Source organism: Copadichromis virginalis, linkage group LG11 (genome assembly GCF_057382275.1).
Source record: "Copadichromis virginalis isolate Kocher_CV1m ecotype Utaka linkage group LG11, C_Virginalis_male_GT1.1, whole genome shotgun sequence".
NCBI classification, from domain to species: domain Eukaryota; kingdom Metazoa; phylum Chordata; class Actinopteri; order Cichliformes; family Cichlidae; genus Copadichromis; species Copadichromis virginalis.
In genome coordinates this window covers 23,451,457-23,468,241 of record NC_140628.1, presented here as the reverse complement: position 1 = coordinate 23,468,241, position 16,785 = coordinate 23,451,457, and the positions used below count along the sequence as shown (strand labels likewise).

Here is a 16,785-nt window from a genome sequence, read left to right as displayed (position 1 = left end):
AACTTCTCAGGAATTAAAGGTGAGTTCCACTGAAGTCTGTTTCCTATTACTGTTTGATAAGTGCGTATTTGGATCTGGCTATGATTTCTAAGCAGTTTTATTCCAGTCTGCTTCCAGCTCTTTTGGAGGAATGTTTTTTTTTTTTAATGACATGTTGCCAGTGTGCACAGAAAACCACAGGTGTAATTAATAACTCTGATAACACAGTTTCTGTTTATTTCAGTTTACCTGCCCCAAGGCTCTAACACAGAGGCATGACTTACATTTCATTCATAAATGTTTTTAACATAGCTGTACTTTTACAGTACAGAAGACTTTATGGTAAAAAGTCTTCTGTGGCTGTCTTTTTTTTTTTCATCACACAGTTTCAAGTGTACTGAGTCCTTAAATGCCCGTCTTTCCTTAAGTGAGTGAAGTAGCCTATACATCCTGCATGAACACTTGAGAGAATGACAGCAGAATTACACAGATTTTAGGTTGGCACTTTGTAGATTCAATAACAAAAAGAACAGCATCCATCTTCTGCCACTTATCCAGTTCAGAGTTGTCAGGAGGCTGGAGTCTGTCCGAGCTGTCATGGGGCGAGATCCAAAGTACACCCCTGATGTTCTGCTCTGTGGCAGAATAGAACAACAAGCTATAAATTGTTTTAAAACTGCACATTTTGCTTGTTGTAGAGGCCACAAATGAGTGTTGTTTTGACTCCGGGTGTCTCCTGTTGCATAACTGTTTCTGCTCATCACGCCTGTGATATCCATCAAGCAGAGCAGAATCAACCACAGCTGCTGTGCTGATAAAAGATTTTATCAACACAGGCACACATCCATGTGATTACAGGGGTCAGTCAAATCTGGATGAATATTTTGCTTTCTTGTCTGTTAGATTTCAGCTTTCTGACTCAGCTCATACATTCTCCAACACCCCAGAACAAACTGACATGCTGGCACATTGATGAGGCCAGTTAGAGAACAAAGGATGAGGCAACAAGCAAACAAGACTTAGTAACATTAAACTGGAAGACACTTTTCTCAGTTAAATCTGACATTTCACAAAGCGACATCAGAAGAAGAGCAGAAATCAACCGTGCGTTGGGCTCCCGCGCTCTCAGTACACTGTTATCATCATGTTTTTACATTTCTGGAACAAACATGACCGTAACGCTCTAAGCCAAATCTGCCTCTAACTTTGTTTATTGTGTGACTGGAATCATTTTTTTAAAGAAACAGTTGCACGATTATTATCATCATCATAATTAAACATTACACTGTTAAAAGTGGACATTCACACAGCAAAGAGCATGAAAATCCCGAAACCAACCTGTGCAACACCCTGACAGACTTAAGACGAATTAAAAACATCTGTTTGTCGAAGCTCTAACTGTGTAAATAGGATTAGGGCGTGCAATGCATGTTACTACAAATAGCCCAGTGTGTTTGAGCCGGCACCGTGAATCTCCCAGTGATGCCCAGTGGTGGATGGTTTGTTGGTGTCAGAAGCACAACTGGGTGAAGCGTTCCAGGAATGTACCGAGTCAACGTGAAAACAAGTTCAAGGAAGCTTCTACAGAAGTGCAAATGAGTGAAATAATGAAAGGAGACAATCAGCAAACTCTCCTCACTATACTGGGAACAAATCTGTGGCTTTTGCTCTTTAAGACACAACATTTTATGACTTTAGGGGTTTTTTTGCTGCATTTTTAAAAAAGATATCAAAGTCAGCACCCTGGAGGGAACACTTCACCAACTCCCTGGGTTATTTATGTGTTTACATCCTTTTTGGCACATCGGCACACACAGACTTTAAGTCTTGCTGATTTTTTAACAAAGTTATTTTACCTCCCATGGAGCTATTGTGCGATTGATCTACAAAAGAGGTAAAATGTGCCTTTCCTTTCCTTCTCACTGGGAGTTGAACTTGTAAATATTTTCTTGGAACAAACTTATTGGCATGAAGTCACACCTTTAATGTTTGTACAATACCTGTTTTGCTAGACTAGAACATACTTTCCGTGGGTGGGATTGGGTTTCCATATGATTCCTGTTTTCCAGCACACAGCATTAAACCTGAGAGCTGATTTGCCAAAGAGCTGGGTGTGTTGGCTTTAGAAATCGTGGTGTGTTTGTCGTTACGTATGGCTCCTGTTGTTGAGAAACTGCCCTGCCGAAGGTGTGAAAATATTTCTGTCTGCCTTCAGGGGTTTCACATGTAGAAACACAATAAAAACAGAAGCAGTGAAATTACCCACACACTGTGACTAATGTTTTCAGTTGTTCTGTTGTAATTGCAGTGCACAATTAATAAAAAAGATAAGGAGTGGAGCAAAGACTGTCATCATGCAGTGCTTTAAAAATAACTTTTCTTGTGTTCAACGCTAAATGAGGGCTGTGTCCAGATTCTGATATCATGATTCCACTAAAGCGTGTTATGTAAGTTTTCTTTTTTTACAAGGAAACTGACAACAGCGCCCAAATTCAACTTTTCTAACTAACTGCTCAAACCCACCTCCCGTATTTCTGCTTGTTATAATTTAGTAGATGATTAGCTCGTGATTTTGCTCCCTAGAAGTAAACATAATAAAAAAGAGTCACTCCAGAGGGACTCATCCTTTTTATCTGTGTGTAAGGACATGACCTGTGCATCCTCAGTGGTAACTGCAGCCCTCAAGACAGGAAATGAGCCATTGTTTTCTGTAAGCTTCACTTTGATAATCTAAAGTATGTGACCACACTTATAGCGTCATTATTATTTTCATCAGTTTGTCAGCTCCTCTCTGCATTACACAGAAGTGCACTTTTAACCCAGTTATAGCAGGTCAGACAATGTTGTGTTCTTGTTCAGGTCACATGGTTAGATATCAATATTTTAAAGTCTCAATTTAGGAAAAACTTAATGCAGTCTTTTATATTTGAATTTTGGCTTAAACTCATTTTTTTAATGCCCCAGAACAATGTGTACAACTCAAGAAATGCGTAAACTGTCGACTTATTTTTAACTCTTTACACCTTGAAAGCCGACTGGGAATAACCTTCAAAACAACTGGATGTGCATCAGTAGTGAGTGTGATCTGTGCCTGTGCAGCTACCCTTGGAAAAAGCTGCAAACCACATCTTTATGGATATATACCAAGGTGCAAAAGAGGTTTATCAAATGTTGTCTATAAGTGGGAAAGAGTTAAAGGATGAGTGCATAAAGTTAAAAAAAATCCTACAGTATTGGTGGAATTTCTGTTGAACCATATCAGACGTGCACACTGGCTCACTGGGAGTGAGATGAACAAATCCCAATAAGCTAGAAGTATCTAAGTTAAGAAACACACACATGAACACAGAGTGGTTCCAGATTTGACATCAAGTATGTGAAAGATAAATACTGTATTTTATTTGAGTGTGATTTTCCTTCTCCCTCACCAAGTACATCCAGTAAGTATAAAATGAAGGTTGTTTTATGGTCTTTTGTTATATTTGCATTTACCTTTTTTCTGTCACAGCGTTTGTTGAAACTGTTATCTGGTTATGTTTGGGCTTCAGCAGGGACACGTTCACAGAGCAGCACTTTTCCTGACTCACTTGTGTTAGCCCTTTTAAGGTAGCCAATGAGACATTTCCATTTAGTCGTCTACAAAGACTTTAGTCCAGACAGGCTTGTCAGATTCTTGAGGATCTGAAAACACAAAGCTCGTCCGGGCTATGTGCATATTTGAAGTTGGCACAACTTAAGACATACTCTTCCAAACAGATAAGAAGGACGACTGAATGCGACTAGCAGGAGTCTGACTCACTCTGTGATCTCAGTCTAATGCGTGCATGTATGAAAACATAGACTCTCATAACAGTCTGCTGTCTGATCTCTGGATCAGTGCGTCTGCATGCGACCAATGGCATGATGTAAACTCATAATCAGGACTAGGATTGTTGCTTGGTGTGTGCATTAGGTGTACACGTGCTGGTCTTCTAGTTTGTGGAGGAACTTCATTCCCAGTGATAAATCAACCATTAGTGAAAGCAACCACTCTGATATAAAGGTTACATTCTTGGTTAGTGACTGGTTACCCTGAAGTGATTACTTATTAAAAATGCAGGTCATGTAGACAATTTCGCTAATGCCTGGTTAGGCTTTTCCTGCTTTTGTGCTCCTGGTTTTTGCTCCTGGTTCGAATTCACTTAACATCATCCTTTTGTGTGTCACTCTGAGCTGTTGTTTGCTCCTAAACGCCGCTAAAGTCGTTATCCAATTTGAGGTCTGTGCAGAGCTGGATCAGCTGCTGCTGCATCAGCTACATGCCAGCAGAGGAACGCTCACTCTGTTACTCATTTGTTCTGTCACCTTTGTGCCTTCGGGGTGGCCTGTAGAAATATGCAGCCCAGGTCGTGCAACAGTAGGAATTCTGCAGGAACAATAAATGTTTTGTAAGCTTTGGAGTTTTACATTACTGCTGAAAAAATCTGCCTGGCACCAACAAATTAATAAACACATAAAGAAAATAAAGAAGTAACCTTTTTGTCAAGCTTTTGGACGCGACTGATTTGTTTTGTGACTGGAGGACAGCTTATTGTGCTGTTTTATGTAAAGTCAACATTAAAGGGATTAAAGGGAACATTTTAATATTTCATGTGTTCTGTTTTGAAATGCTGTAAATCATTTTTAGGCTTTGAACTGAACTGTTAACTGTTATGTGAGGACATGTGGTTATGCTTTGCTGTCAAAGAATAAACAATTTCACAATTCAGTTAAAGTAAATCAGCCATTTACCTGGTAGTGAAAACAAGCTTAGCTTGGTATTGCAGTTGAGTGATATCGTGAATGAGCTGTGCTTTGCTGACCTCACAGGAATGGGTTTATATTTGGCCATATACGTTCATTTTCACCCCCAGTCCCTGGCACGCTGATGTCATTTACAGACAATAAGGGAAAGCCATGGATGCGGCCTGTGAAGGATATGACTGGCAACCGAAAAGCATAACTATAAAGGATATTAAACATCAAAACAGTAAAACCAATTCTTCAGATTCATGCATGGAGTCAAAAACACATTAACACAATTACTAAAACATTCAGGCGATGGCAACACATTAAATAAGTAGCTTTGACATAAATAAGTAACACATGTTCACTGTAACAGCTTCTTTTCTCCTTTTAATTACACTCTGTTTTCTTTAGCTTTATTTGATTGTTTTACTTTTAGAGCAATCTTACTGCCTTATATTTTTGCTTTTTACATAGCAACTTGTAGTATTGCAGATTTTTACTTACTGAGTACCTATTTTTCCCCATATTACCGCATTTTTTGTCCGTTTAATTGAGATAATCTGCTTCGTTATTTTTTTATACGTACTCCCCTTTAAGGCCAATACCTTGCTTTAAGTTTCGTCCCTTCTGATTGGCTGGCCTTTGTAAACAGAAGCTTTGAATGGCAGGTGGGTGGGGCCAGTGTGCTGTAGGCCACAGGTATTACTTGTATATTCTGAATATGGCCATCACCATAGTAACAGTGTGTATGCATTGCAGAAGATTAATTAGCCTGCTTCCACCTTGATATGTTTGCAGAGCAACCTGTTGTGGCTGGATGGGTTTCTACAGTATCTGGGATTTGTTAACATAGGGCAGACGTATTATATTAACAATTGTGTTTGCAGTTACATGTCGAATTTTGGTGAGAAAAGTTCAACAACAACATCAATAATAATAAGAATAAATGCCTCAAATCACTGAACTCAGTCTTTTGGTTTCCATTGCTTTGTAATCTTAGGAGAGAGTCTTCTTAAACAGGCTCGGTCAGGAGTTGAAGCTCGCTCAATAATTCATTGAGCAGTGTGCTGACTGGACAGCAGTCAGTAGGTGTTGCCTTCCGCTGCTCAGCAAGGGGCCATCACATTCCTCTGTTTACTACTTTTTCATGGCTCTCTGAACATCGTGTGATAATCGGGATGTAACATTTCTAGAAGTCACTGTGCCAGAAGTTGTCATACCGGTGCTGACCCTCCCCTCTCAGCTATTCCCGATTCCCCTAGTTCCCTATTTGGCCGTTTCGGTCTCCTTGTGGGCGGGTCGCATGCTTTTGTGGCTCACTCCCACTGTGACGTGCAGAGAGAAGTAGCTCCTCACACACTTACCGGGCCGAGGACTGATAAAGTGACTGAGCTGCTGTGTGCGGTCAGCAGAGAGACACCGTGACGAAGCTTTGAATTCTTTATTTATTGTGTGTGTGGAGTATTTATTTCTGTGAGAGATGAACGGAGTGACGAGAAGTCTGTGCACCTTTGAGGACATCAGAAGTCAAGAATATGGGGTAAGTTACTTATACATTAGCTTACGTGGATTTCTGTGTCTTTGTGCGTTTGCTGTACTTAACTGAAGAAGGTCTAATCAATGGATGACCCAACCAGAAATAAATCACGGTGGATAATTTCCTGTTCATTTATTGTAATTAATTTATTTACGTTATTTACTATTTCTTCAATTTTTCATTTTTTGTCTGTACTCTGCCCTCTGATTATGTGGCTTCACCTGCTTTAAATGGTGCATTTACTGTCCCTGGCTTTGAGGTATTAACCCCTCTTACCCACAGAGACAAGGTGGCAGCTCAGTATTAATCCAAATAACATCTGTGTCTGTCACAAGTACCTTCTGGACACATCATTTAAAGGCTTACAGTTACAGAGAGTGAAGGCAGCTCAGGAACTAAAGGCTGTGCTTGTGCAGTATGTGTGCCACCTGCCCATGTGAAGGTTTGATCACCAGGAATAATCAGCTCACTATGTGTGTGCTTTGCTGCAAACCTGTAAAGAAAGTAGTTCTAAGCTATACTTTACATCCCTTGAATGGGCTTTATTTGCTTGCGTGACAGCAAAAGCATTAATCATTTACCTCACCTGAAAAAACAAACTGTTGACCTGCGCTGTGGTTTATGAGGTTGCGGGGCAACATGATAGCCTCCACCTTCCACCTCAGCGCTCCCCTGCTGAGCTCATATCAAATCATATTACAGAAACGTGTAAAACTTTCAAGACACACACGTTCATATTTGTTTAAAAATAACCCGAATGTCGTCTAAATTCTTAATTTAATTAGATATTGTCTGACTGAGCTCGACGGGAAGGCAAATTATTTTACTTACAATGAATCAGACCCTTTGATGTGTATGAATGTATTAAAGTTCTATTAAATTCATTATTTTTTGTCCATTTGTGATGAAAATCTATGGTTGGCACAAAGTCCCGCACCATTTGGGGACCCACTGATCTAGATCTTCTGTTGTGTAACTACAAAGCAGACATAAACGTCAACGTGTACAAAGGCCACTTACACACAACTGCTTAACAGCTCTCAGGAATGTGTTATGGGGCAATATACGAAACTTTATGTTTGTCCAGTCTTTGTTTTATCTAATCATACATGACATTTGAACATGAGGCTGATAGCACATTTGCATCAGCTTCACAGAGAACATAAATTTATCTTTAACAAAGTCAAATTCAGCAGTCAAATAGTCACTCACCTGCAGTATTTGCATCTGATATGGCTGTTCCTAGTTAAAAAAGCAGCCGAGGAACTTTCACCTCGGCGTACTGTAACGACTGCAGGGTGCTGACAGATTAGTTAATGACACAGTTATCAGTGACACGTCTGTAAGGATACAAGAGGAGGAGGAATGTGCCTGATGTAGCACAGAGAGGCCTTCAGCAGCTCATTTGTTAAGTATGTTTTCGGGAACTGGGATCATGTGATAAAAATAAAATAGAAGGAACAAGAAGCACTGACTCTGAAACAAAGAGTGCTCTAAGGTTAGTACTAGTGACCAGAAATCCCAGGGTTTTTTAATCTATTGTTTGAAACTGTAGCGCTTTCTCTTTCCTGCACAGCAGGATTTATCAAGGTATTATTTTCAGCTCGGGCAATGTTTAGAAGTGATGTCACAATTGCATGTTGTTGAACACATTCCCAGCGTCTCTTCTCATCATCAGTCATCTTAGTCAGGAGAGTCTGACATCACCAGCTGGGAATGGGCCAGACATGACTTATTGGCACATTTGTGTTGCGACATGATTGCAATATGCCCGCAAACACCTTTTTTACCTGCCACACAGAGCAGAAAAATGACTGATTATAGGGATTCTAGTGTCCTCTGTCACTGTGAACTCTGATCCTGGACTGCTTGTTTATCATCACCTGTTCAGGTTCTCACATGATGGCATTTCACGCAACAATCAGCTCCTCTGTCCTCTTTAAAATGGACTTAACCTAATTTAACCCATTAATTGGCGCAGCCTGCTGAGTCAGTGGGACAGTGACACCTTTTCACTGCCGCAGGAGCTACAGATGCATAAACTAGGGCTCAGCACTATAATTATCACCTAATCGTCCAGTAATGGTCTAAGATTAAATGATTAATTGAATAACAATCATCATAGCTTCTCAGCACAGTCCAAAATCCAAAAGTGGGTGTTTAATTTATTCTCTTATGTGACAAAGAAAAGCAGCCTCTCTGGAGGTTTGCAAGCACCAGGTTAGTCACATGAAGAAACCCTGAAACGATAAATAAGTTACCAGTTTAACTGTGCATCAGTCCTATTTTGATTAACTTTGATTCATCTCTGTGGTTTTGTGTAAAACTCCCTGTGCTTGCCAAAGCTGGGTGGAGCAGAATATAAAAGTGGTCATAAAATCCAGTTTCTATTACCGATAAGTTGGTGTTGAAGCTTCGAGCCGTAGTTTTGTTTACCTAATCTTTGATCACATAGTTCCCTGTGTTAGTGTTTGCTGTTCAGACAATCAGTTGTGTCAAGAGAGCATGTGATGCAGTAAGAGGTGTATTGGGTTACGCCTATTGAAATAAAGGTTTTCTATACAAATGTGTTTATATTCCCGTTTCCTTTATGCAAGAAAGACACTGAAACTCAATAACAGTGTGAACATTGTTACTAAACTACCTGAAAGCACACAGGAAGCACTGGCGGCCATGCTCGGATTGCACCTGTCGTTTTAAAGGCCGAGGTTTACGATGCAGTTGGACAAAAGCTAAAGTGACACCTGTGCAGCGTGTGGGAAAGCAGTGCAAGAGAGGAGGAATGTCATTTAATTCAAAGACGTTTGTTCAAACACACACACATTAGAGGATGTTTCTTTTTGGGGAATGCAGGAAGTACACTTGTAGAGACAAGGGGATGCTTTACTATTAAAGGGCGCGATACCTGCTCCTACCTCTGTTCGGAAATATAAACTCTTTCCTCTTTAAGCGGGATCGATTTCTAAGGGACAAATCCAGAAACTCTGCATGTTTAACAGCAACATTCCTAAACTGCTAGTCAACCCTCAGTTACAGCCTCCTGATGCCAAAGTCTGAGATGAAAAGCATCCTCGTATCCTTTCAGCCTTTCTGCCTGCAGGTACCCCGTGATCTTTTGTGTCCATTGTCGTGCACCCAGCTGTGTGGACTCTGTGCGTAAAGCTCATTGTCATGTTTCTGCCATTATAAAGGCAGTGTGCACTTAACCTCGTATGTGTGTTTTTCTGCGTGTCAGTGGCCATGCGTGGGTCACTGTCTATAAGCTCATCCAACTGGTCCTTTTGTCCGTGTTCCCGGGAAGTGTAGTATTACAGGTTGTTGCTGAAGGTGGAAAGGACCGCATTTTTGTGTGTCCACGGACATAAAAGAGCAAACCAGCAGAGAGACTGAATAGCTCAGAGCTGGGATTAGTGGACTCTTTGTTTGGCTGTCTGTGGTAGTCCAGAAAAGTCGTGTAATGATGGATTCCTTCTTAACAACTATCCCACTGTTCCCCTTTCGTCCTCCCCCAGTCATGCACCCTGTTAGAGCTTACAGACATTTGCAATCTGAGAGGAGAACATGAAGAAAGAAAGGGGAGTTTTCTTCATTGTGGTTGGACCTCCACCAAGACTATTACTCTATTTCCTTTTTTACATTCATTTTCTATTATTATGTCTCCTGAATATCAGTCCCACACGTCTCGCTGTCTGCCTTTTCCCTTTCACTGCATCCTGAAAAGATAACCAGCTAATCTAGCCCTAGACCTTCTCTAAACACAAAGCTTTTCTTTTACAGCAGCTTTTTATGGTGGCATTACGCAACACGAGCGAGTTCATTTCCCCTCGTCTGGTCAGAATCGAGACGCACTCTGCACATGAGACAGAGTCTCTGGACAGAAGCTGAGATTAGAAAGATTAGAATTGGTTATTTGTTTGTTTTTATTATCCATCATTGATACATTTTTTTTTTTTTAAATGAGTTGCTTGGTAAGTGGCATTTCATCTACATTCAAAAATCACTTGAAGACAGGTGATTTTGCATTTCATTTATCTACACTTCCTTATAATTACGGGGGAGAACAGGGAAGGTTTTGGCTGAAACTACCAAGCTGAAGATCATGAAGCTTGTTGGGAGGGAAAGACCCATTAAAGTGTCAATCCAGACAAAATGCCTTAAAAACTGGCATTGACCTTAGTGGAGGATGGGCTCACTGGGTTCTCTTCTAGTTGTTGACCAAAACAGAAACAGCTGTTGATAAAGGAAATCGCACACGAATGTTCATTCTAGCCGCACTTTCACCGAGTTGTATTAAAGGCTCAGAGAACAACATGCATCTATAACTGACAGCAGGGCGAAGTCCATCCGCAGATGAAGATCGTGCGACTTGATCGCTGTTCTGTAACGCCAATTAAACTGACATTTAGGCGAGATTGCTGTGACACCGCCTAAAGCAGTGTCTATGAAAGGAAAAGCAAGGTAACAAAATGTAGGTAGGGCTGTTGTGGTGCATGATGAGCACCGAAAGAACACAAAGGAATAAACTATTAACGTACAAGTGGCTAAACATGACCAGACGCTCCCACTCAAACGCACCAGAGAGCAGGCACACACAGATATGTTCATTTTGTTTACGATTTAACCAATTATCTGATTACATGTAATATATCACCAGTTAATCTGATTGGAAGTATTACTCGTTCATACATTAGTTTCTGTTTAGAGTTGTTTGGCGGTGACTTGAGGAGGACACAGTGAATACCCACGGGAAAATGAACAGAACAAGTTGTGTTGGCTGGAACGAGTTATATAATGTCTCCGACCTCCTCCCAAACATCCGCATACTTGCATTAGCACAGACGCTGACTGGTCACTGTTTATTAGAGGCCGCCGTGTACTGGAAGACACACACGGAGTCCCGTCCTTGGGACTTTTATCCTGTGACTGAAAGAAAATATCTGTGCGTTTTGCTCGAGCGTTGATTCTGTGCATTGTTTTGCCTCCATCTTACTCCGCCCTCTTGTATTGTTAGTGTGCCAGACAGTTTATGGCTACTGTGAGGTTATGTTGCCATGGAAATATTCCGTCTTGCTTGACATTACATTTGCTGAGTACTTTCCCAGAAATCCAGCCACTGTCTCCAGTTGGCTGCGAGCATCTGGAGGGTTTCCGCCTAAGTCCCTCTGACGTCTGTAGCAATTGGTTTAAATCAAACAATCTGTCCCTGTGCAGCAGGGAGAAAACTTTTTCTTTCGTTCTGATGCTCCTATAGCACACTTTCTTACTGGATACTCCCCCACCCCACTGTCCCTCCTTCTCTGTTTCACTCTTTGAGTATGACTCAGTCTCTCCTCCTCCTCTTTTTTTTTTCCCCCTCTCCTCCTCAAAATAGTCCCCAATCAGCCTCTCCATCACATAACCGTCTCTTTGTGGCTTCACTTCATCAACCTCTTACTTTCGCTGCCTTTTTTAGGAGGGGTGTAGGCGGCTGCGGCTCACACTTCACGACCAGAACCAGGCGGCGGCTCGGAGCACAGAGCAGCACAGGGACAAGGTAAGCACGTCCTGTACCTGATAACTTCTGACCACCAGAAGGGAGAACAGAGCAGATCCTGGGCATTAGATCAGCAGCAGATGGAGCGTGTTTGGAGTTTAGAGTTTTAAAATACGAGTCTTTGATATTTGAATAGATTTGTCACCTATTAGGCTAAACTGAGAGAATTGATTTTAAAATGTTAACGGATGAGAAAAGAAGTGCTGAAGGTTTGTTCACCCCATTTTTGGATCTGAAGGTTCAGACAGTTGCTTAATCTTCTCTACGATCCTCAGTAATTAGCTCAGAACAGCTGCGCTTTCAAAAAAGGAAAAAGAAAAGACACCAGCCGTGTAAGAAGATGCCATCAGCTTTTCATTAGTGGGGTTCCCACACTCAGTGTCTCAAAACAACCATTGTTATACCAATACCAGTGGGACCACCAGCACAGTTGCATAACGTGTCTCCACCTTTATCTGCATGCCCCCCCCCCCTCGCTCTCTCACTCCCTCTCTGCGTTTTGGCCAGATGTTTATGGGTTAGTCTCCATAGTAATTAGTGCTCAAAGTCTGGCTCCTGATTGCAGAGGCTCTCGGTCTTTCACACCCACGCAGGAAGAAATTTTTCATTTTTGCCTGTTAACAGTTTAATTTGACCAAGCATGCAGACGGTCCTGGCAAAAAGCTTTGTATTAATTATCAGTCAGATTCATTCCTGCCAGTTCTCACGAATCCTGTGTTGCAGCATTGATTGTAAATATGACCAAACCCTTTCTGGATCATCTGCATTTAGTTTGACATTTTATTTAGAAATTTATCACACCCATCTATTCACGCAAAAACCCAATTGTGAACTCCTCTTATGTCTGCTAATCTCCAGCCAATCGGACGAGCTTTTGCACTGGTGCAGCCAGCCAACGAGAGGACTGCTTTGACCTCTGAACCAGTCAAATCCACAGAGGAGCAGGTAGAAATCATCAAGGTAGGCTTCTTTGTATTTTCTTTGTTTGTGTTTTTTTTTTTGTTTTTTTTCTTCTGTTGGTTTTAAACCAGTATATACATTCATGTATGTCCTTGTTTCAGGTGTATCTAGAGGCCCGCAAAAAAGAGCAGCAGAAACACCAAGAGAGCCTGAAGATGCTGTCAGATGAAGTTTCACAGATACAGGAGGTCAGTGTCTGGACAGCATCTATCTGGCTGTTTCACTAACACACAAATGCACACAGTAACTCTACAGTCTGTCGTCCCTGTTTTATAACTTATGTAAGAATTTGCATCTTGTAAAATCATCCTCACTCATACGCCTCTTTTCTCTCGTGATTCCCTTCAGCTCCCGACTTTCCTGTGTTGGTTATTTGCTCAAGTAGAAAACATACTTGTTCAGATAATATCTTAATTTATAACAATATCTTTTTTGTGTGTTTGTGTCACACAGGTGAGATACTGCCTGAAGACTCTGAGGGAGCAGATGGCAGCCAAAAACAAGGTAAGCCATTGTTAGCCTTGCATCCTGAGCTCTTGATGGCATTTCCTTTAGCTCTCCCCTCACTGTCTTTAACATTTTCCATCTGCACTTCCTCCTTTTATCTGTCCAGCCACACACAAATGGGTGGAAGGTTGGAATCCCCTTCAGAAAGAGCACTTCATCCACTAAACCAGGAGCTAAAGATGACGGGCAGGTGAGCAAACACACGTATGCACATCATAGCTTCAGTCCTGTGGTGTCTTGTTGTTTTTTTTTTTCCACGGGCTATCTGCGTCAGTTTGCGTTTTCTATAAGATTCCTGTAAAGCGATCACCTCCCGGAGGCTCACAGATAGAATGTGGTGTCATCATGGGGGGAAAAAGAGGATTAAAATGGCAGACAAAAAGCAGCTACGTTTACAGCACCCCAGGGTGTAAGAAAATGCGCGGAAGAGCTGTTCCGGCACACTATGTACCGCTGCCTGCGTGTGTTATTGTTTTCAGGCCCCCTTCATTCCACGCATGCTTCATCCTCGCTGACTCTAAGCCAGACATTTGTCGCATCCTCTTGTTGTGCGTGTCAGCAGTGTTTTGCAGACACACACAACAAAGAAGCTGACACTGTTGTGTTTGGTTTTTACTGTTTTTGCGCCACTTATAGCAACATTTGTGACTCACATGACACCTTACTCGCTCTAAGTGTGGGAGGCACAAATAGGAGGGAAACGCAGGTCATGTTCCAGCTGCACCACTGACGCACGTGGACACGCCTGTTTTCTTTATAGCGGCAACACCCACAGAGCTCTTACGAGACTCGGCCATCATTGTATTGATTACATCATTCTAAAAACATCTGAGTACTATTAGGGTAATCCAGCGCTTTATTTTCTGTTAGGACGTGGATGACGAAGCAGAGAGAAGCAAGCTGAGAGAAGTCAGTAAGCGCTTGTATGCACAGATGCAGGAAGCAGAAAAGAAACACCTGGAGGAGAAAGAGAGACTGCAGGTAACCTACACTGGCTTTGCATTCATCGTGCATATTACATACAAAGTAAACACATACATATTTATATAATTTGCATGAAAGCGATATTTAGAACAAAACTTTTTGACCAATCCAGGCTGAAGGCAGCAGGCTTAGAGAGCATCTGAGTGACCAGGAGGAGAAGCTGAGGAGTACAGAAGAAGCCAATGAGAAGAAAGACCAGCGCATCGATGAGCTTCAGAGGCTGCTGGGAGGAATGGAGCAGGAGAGCGCCACGTTGCGGGAGGCCATCCGCAACCGTGAAGATGAACTGTGGGAACTGCGAAAGATCAGAGAGGAGGGCCACAAAGGGGCGGAAAGGTCAGCTAATAAGCACACACACACACATATAAGTGTTAAACTCTCCACTTATCAATTATCTGTCAATAGCGTGTTCAATAGCGTGCTGTAACATACTGTGTGTGTTTTTAGGACTGAGCAGTTGGAGAAGGAGGTGGCCATACTCAAAGAAAAGATCCACCATCTGGATGACATGCTGAAAAGCCAACAGAGGAAAGTCAGACACATGATCGAGCAGGTGGGATGAGCATGTGTGGCTCTATAAAGCAAATACATTGTCTCCGTCTTCTTTGCGTAGGGATCGCTCACTGTCTGTCTCCATGTTTGCTCGTCTTTAGCTCCAGAACTCTCGCATGGTGATCCAGGAGCGGGACCGCGTGATCAAAGAGCTGGAGGAGAAAGTTGCATTTTTGGAGGCTGAGGTGAGGACAGCTTCTTCTGTAAGAAAATATGTCTGAGGAATTTAAATTGAAGGGTCAGGGTAAAACGTAGACCAGCCTCTGCAATTAGAGAGAAGACGAAAGGAGAAAAGCTGAAGCCAGTGTCTGTTCTGTGATTATAATTTGCACCCTTTGAAATCTCCCTGTGTTTGCAGAACCGAGAAATGCACGACCAGGTGGACTACTTTCTGGGAGGACAAAGGTCAAATTCCTACCTTTCATCAGAACGCAACGCCCAGATTGTCTACAGGTGACTTATTTTGCCAGCGCTCTTCCAATATATTACCTATAAACAACACATTTAGGTGCGTTAAATGCTGTTTTCCACCTAAAAAATAATTTATCCTCCTCTCATCACTACAGCAAACCAATCAAGCTGTCCACCTCATCCAACAAACCGCTTCCTTTCATCAAAGTCATCGAGATCAAGTCATGAACCAGCTGGGCAGATGAATTAATCAGTTACTGCTGAGAAGGGCTCAGAAGCACCAACTGCCTGTTCGATGTCGACTGAAGTGAACGGTTCCGATGTGCGTGCTGAACATCAGAGACCACAACTACCAAACCAAACAATATTGAAGGAAAAAAGGGGGTGGGAGGGGTTTATCAGCACACATACAAACACACACACACACACACACACTTGTGTGTCTGCGCATATGCATAAAGAATGTCCGCTTTAATGTAGCTGCATTAGAGAGAGCGATGTGTGTCTAAGTTTACGTGTAGTACTGCAAACTGTATGCAAGTGTTTTTGCTTGCCCTGCTTTAAGTTTCTAATGATGATTAACTCAAAGAGCAGGGGGTAATAATTCCTAACAACATTATAAAATTCACATACAGCAATGCAGCGCCAATAAACTGTAGCTAACGCCACCGTCAGGACACACGATGTGAAGAATCATTAACACGTTTATCTGAATTGTGTCTTTGTCTTCGTTGCTGACTCCTCCGTGACTCCGCTCCCTTTCTGTGTGAGCGGTGTAATGCTTTAGAGTGTAAATACTGACTGTAGCCTCTATAAGGGCGACACCCTGTGATTATTTTTATGGGCTATTTATTTTTTTTCTCTGAGCTGTTTGTAAGTAAATATATGGTTGTCAAGCCTCCAACGAAAAGTATGGCACTTTATGAAACTGTGAGGAGGAAAGAAAAATGAAGATGTTTGGGAAGTCAGACACGTGAGAGGCGTCCTTTTTCTTAATATTTCTTGTAAAGCATTTCAGTCACTGCGCAGACAGTCACCTTCTTGTTGTACATATCAATGTGATTTTGATGTTTTGATTTCTACCTAACAGCTTTTTCCTCTATATTTATTAATGTTAAATGAAATGCCTAGAGACATTGTTTAATAGAGAAGCTTTTGTACGAAGTATCTGTTAATCTGCTATCTGTGTTTGTTTTAGAATAAAATAACTGAAAATCAATGAGTTTCCTTTCAGTTCTTACGCGGAGAGCACAAGTGAAATAAGGTGACGCGGGCTCCTTCTGCTGGACGCTAGTTGCATTACAAAATGATATAATGATACACTTTATTAGGTACATCAACTACTCATTAACGCATACATTTAATTTAAATAATTTAGCAATGCAGTACATCTAGGCATGTGAATGCATGGTCAATATAACCTGATGAAATCCAATTGTTTATTCACGACAGCATAACTATTAGTTTTGTGTGTGCAGCCAACAAATCTGCAGCAATTGTGTGATACTATCATGTCAATATGGACGCCAGCACCTTGTGGAATTTATGCCACGAA

At 41.7% G+C, this 16,785-nt stretch overlaps 1 protein-coding gene across 1 annotated transcript; it reads left to right on the top strand.

The window, feature by feature from the left end:
- The first annotated feature begins 6,097 nt into the window (after positions 1–6,097).
- On the top strand, positions 6,098–16,449 carry tuft1a (tuftelin 1a). The gene is made up of 12 exons (XM_085473868.1): positions 6,098–6,286; positions 11,736–11,816; positions 12,675–12,776; positions 12,878–12,964; positions 13,230–13,280; positions 13,390–13,473; positions 14,154–14,264; positions 14,380–14,603; positions 14,715–14,820; positions 14,921–15,004; positions 15,178–15,272; positions 15,386–16,449. The coding sequence occupies exons 1-12, from the start codon at positions 6,227–6,229 to the stop codon at positions 15,456–15,458; spliced, it is 1,158 nt and encodes a 385-aa protein (XP_085329994.1). The 5' UTR covers positions 6,098–6,226; the 3' UTR covers positions 15,459–16,449.
- The last annotated feature ends 336 nt before the right edge of the window (positions 16,450–16,785 follow it).

Bases quoted from the DNA above. Each gene is read 5' to 3' on its own strand.
- tuft1a (XM_085473868.1), top strand. From the start codon at position 6,227: ATGAACGGAGTGACGAGAAGTCTGTGCACCTTTGAGGACATCAGAAGT. The intron at 12,965-13,229 runs GTCAGTGTCTGG...TGTGTCACACAG, and splicing joins AAGTTTCACAGATACAGGAG to GTGAGATACTGCCTGAAGAC. The intron at 14,821-14,920 runs GTGGGATGAGCA...GCTCGTCTTTAG, and splicing joins TCAGACACATGATCGAGCAG to CTCCAGAACTCTCGCATGGT.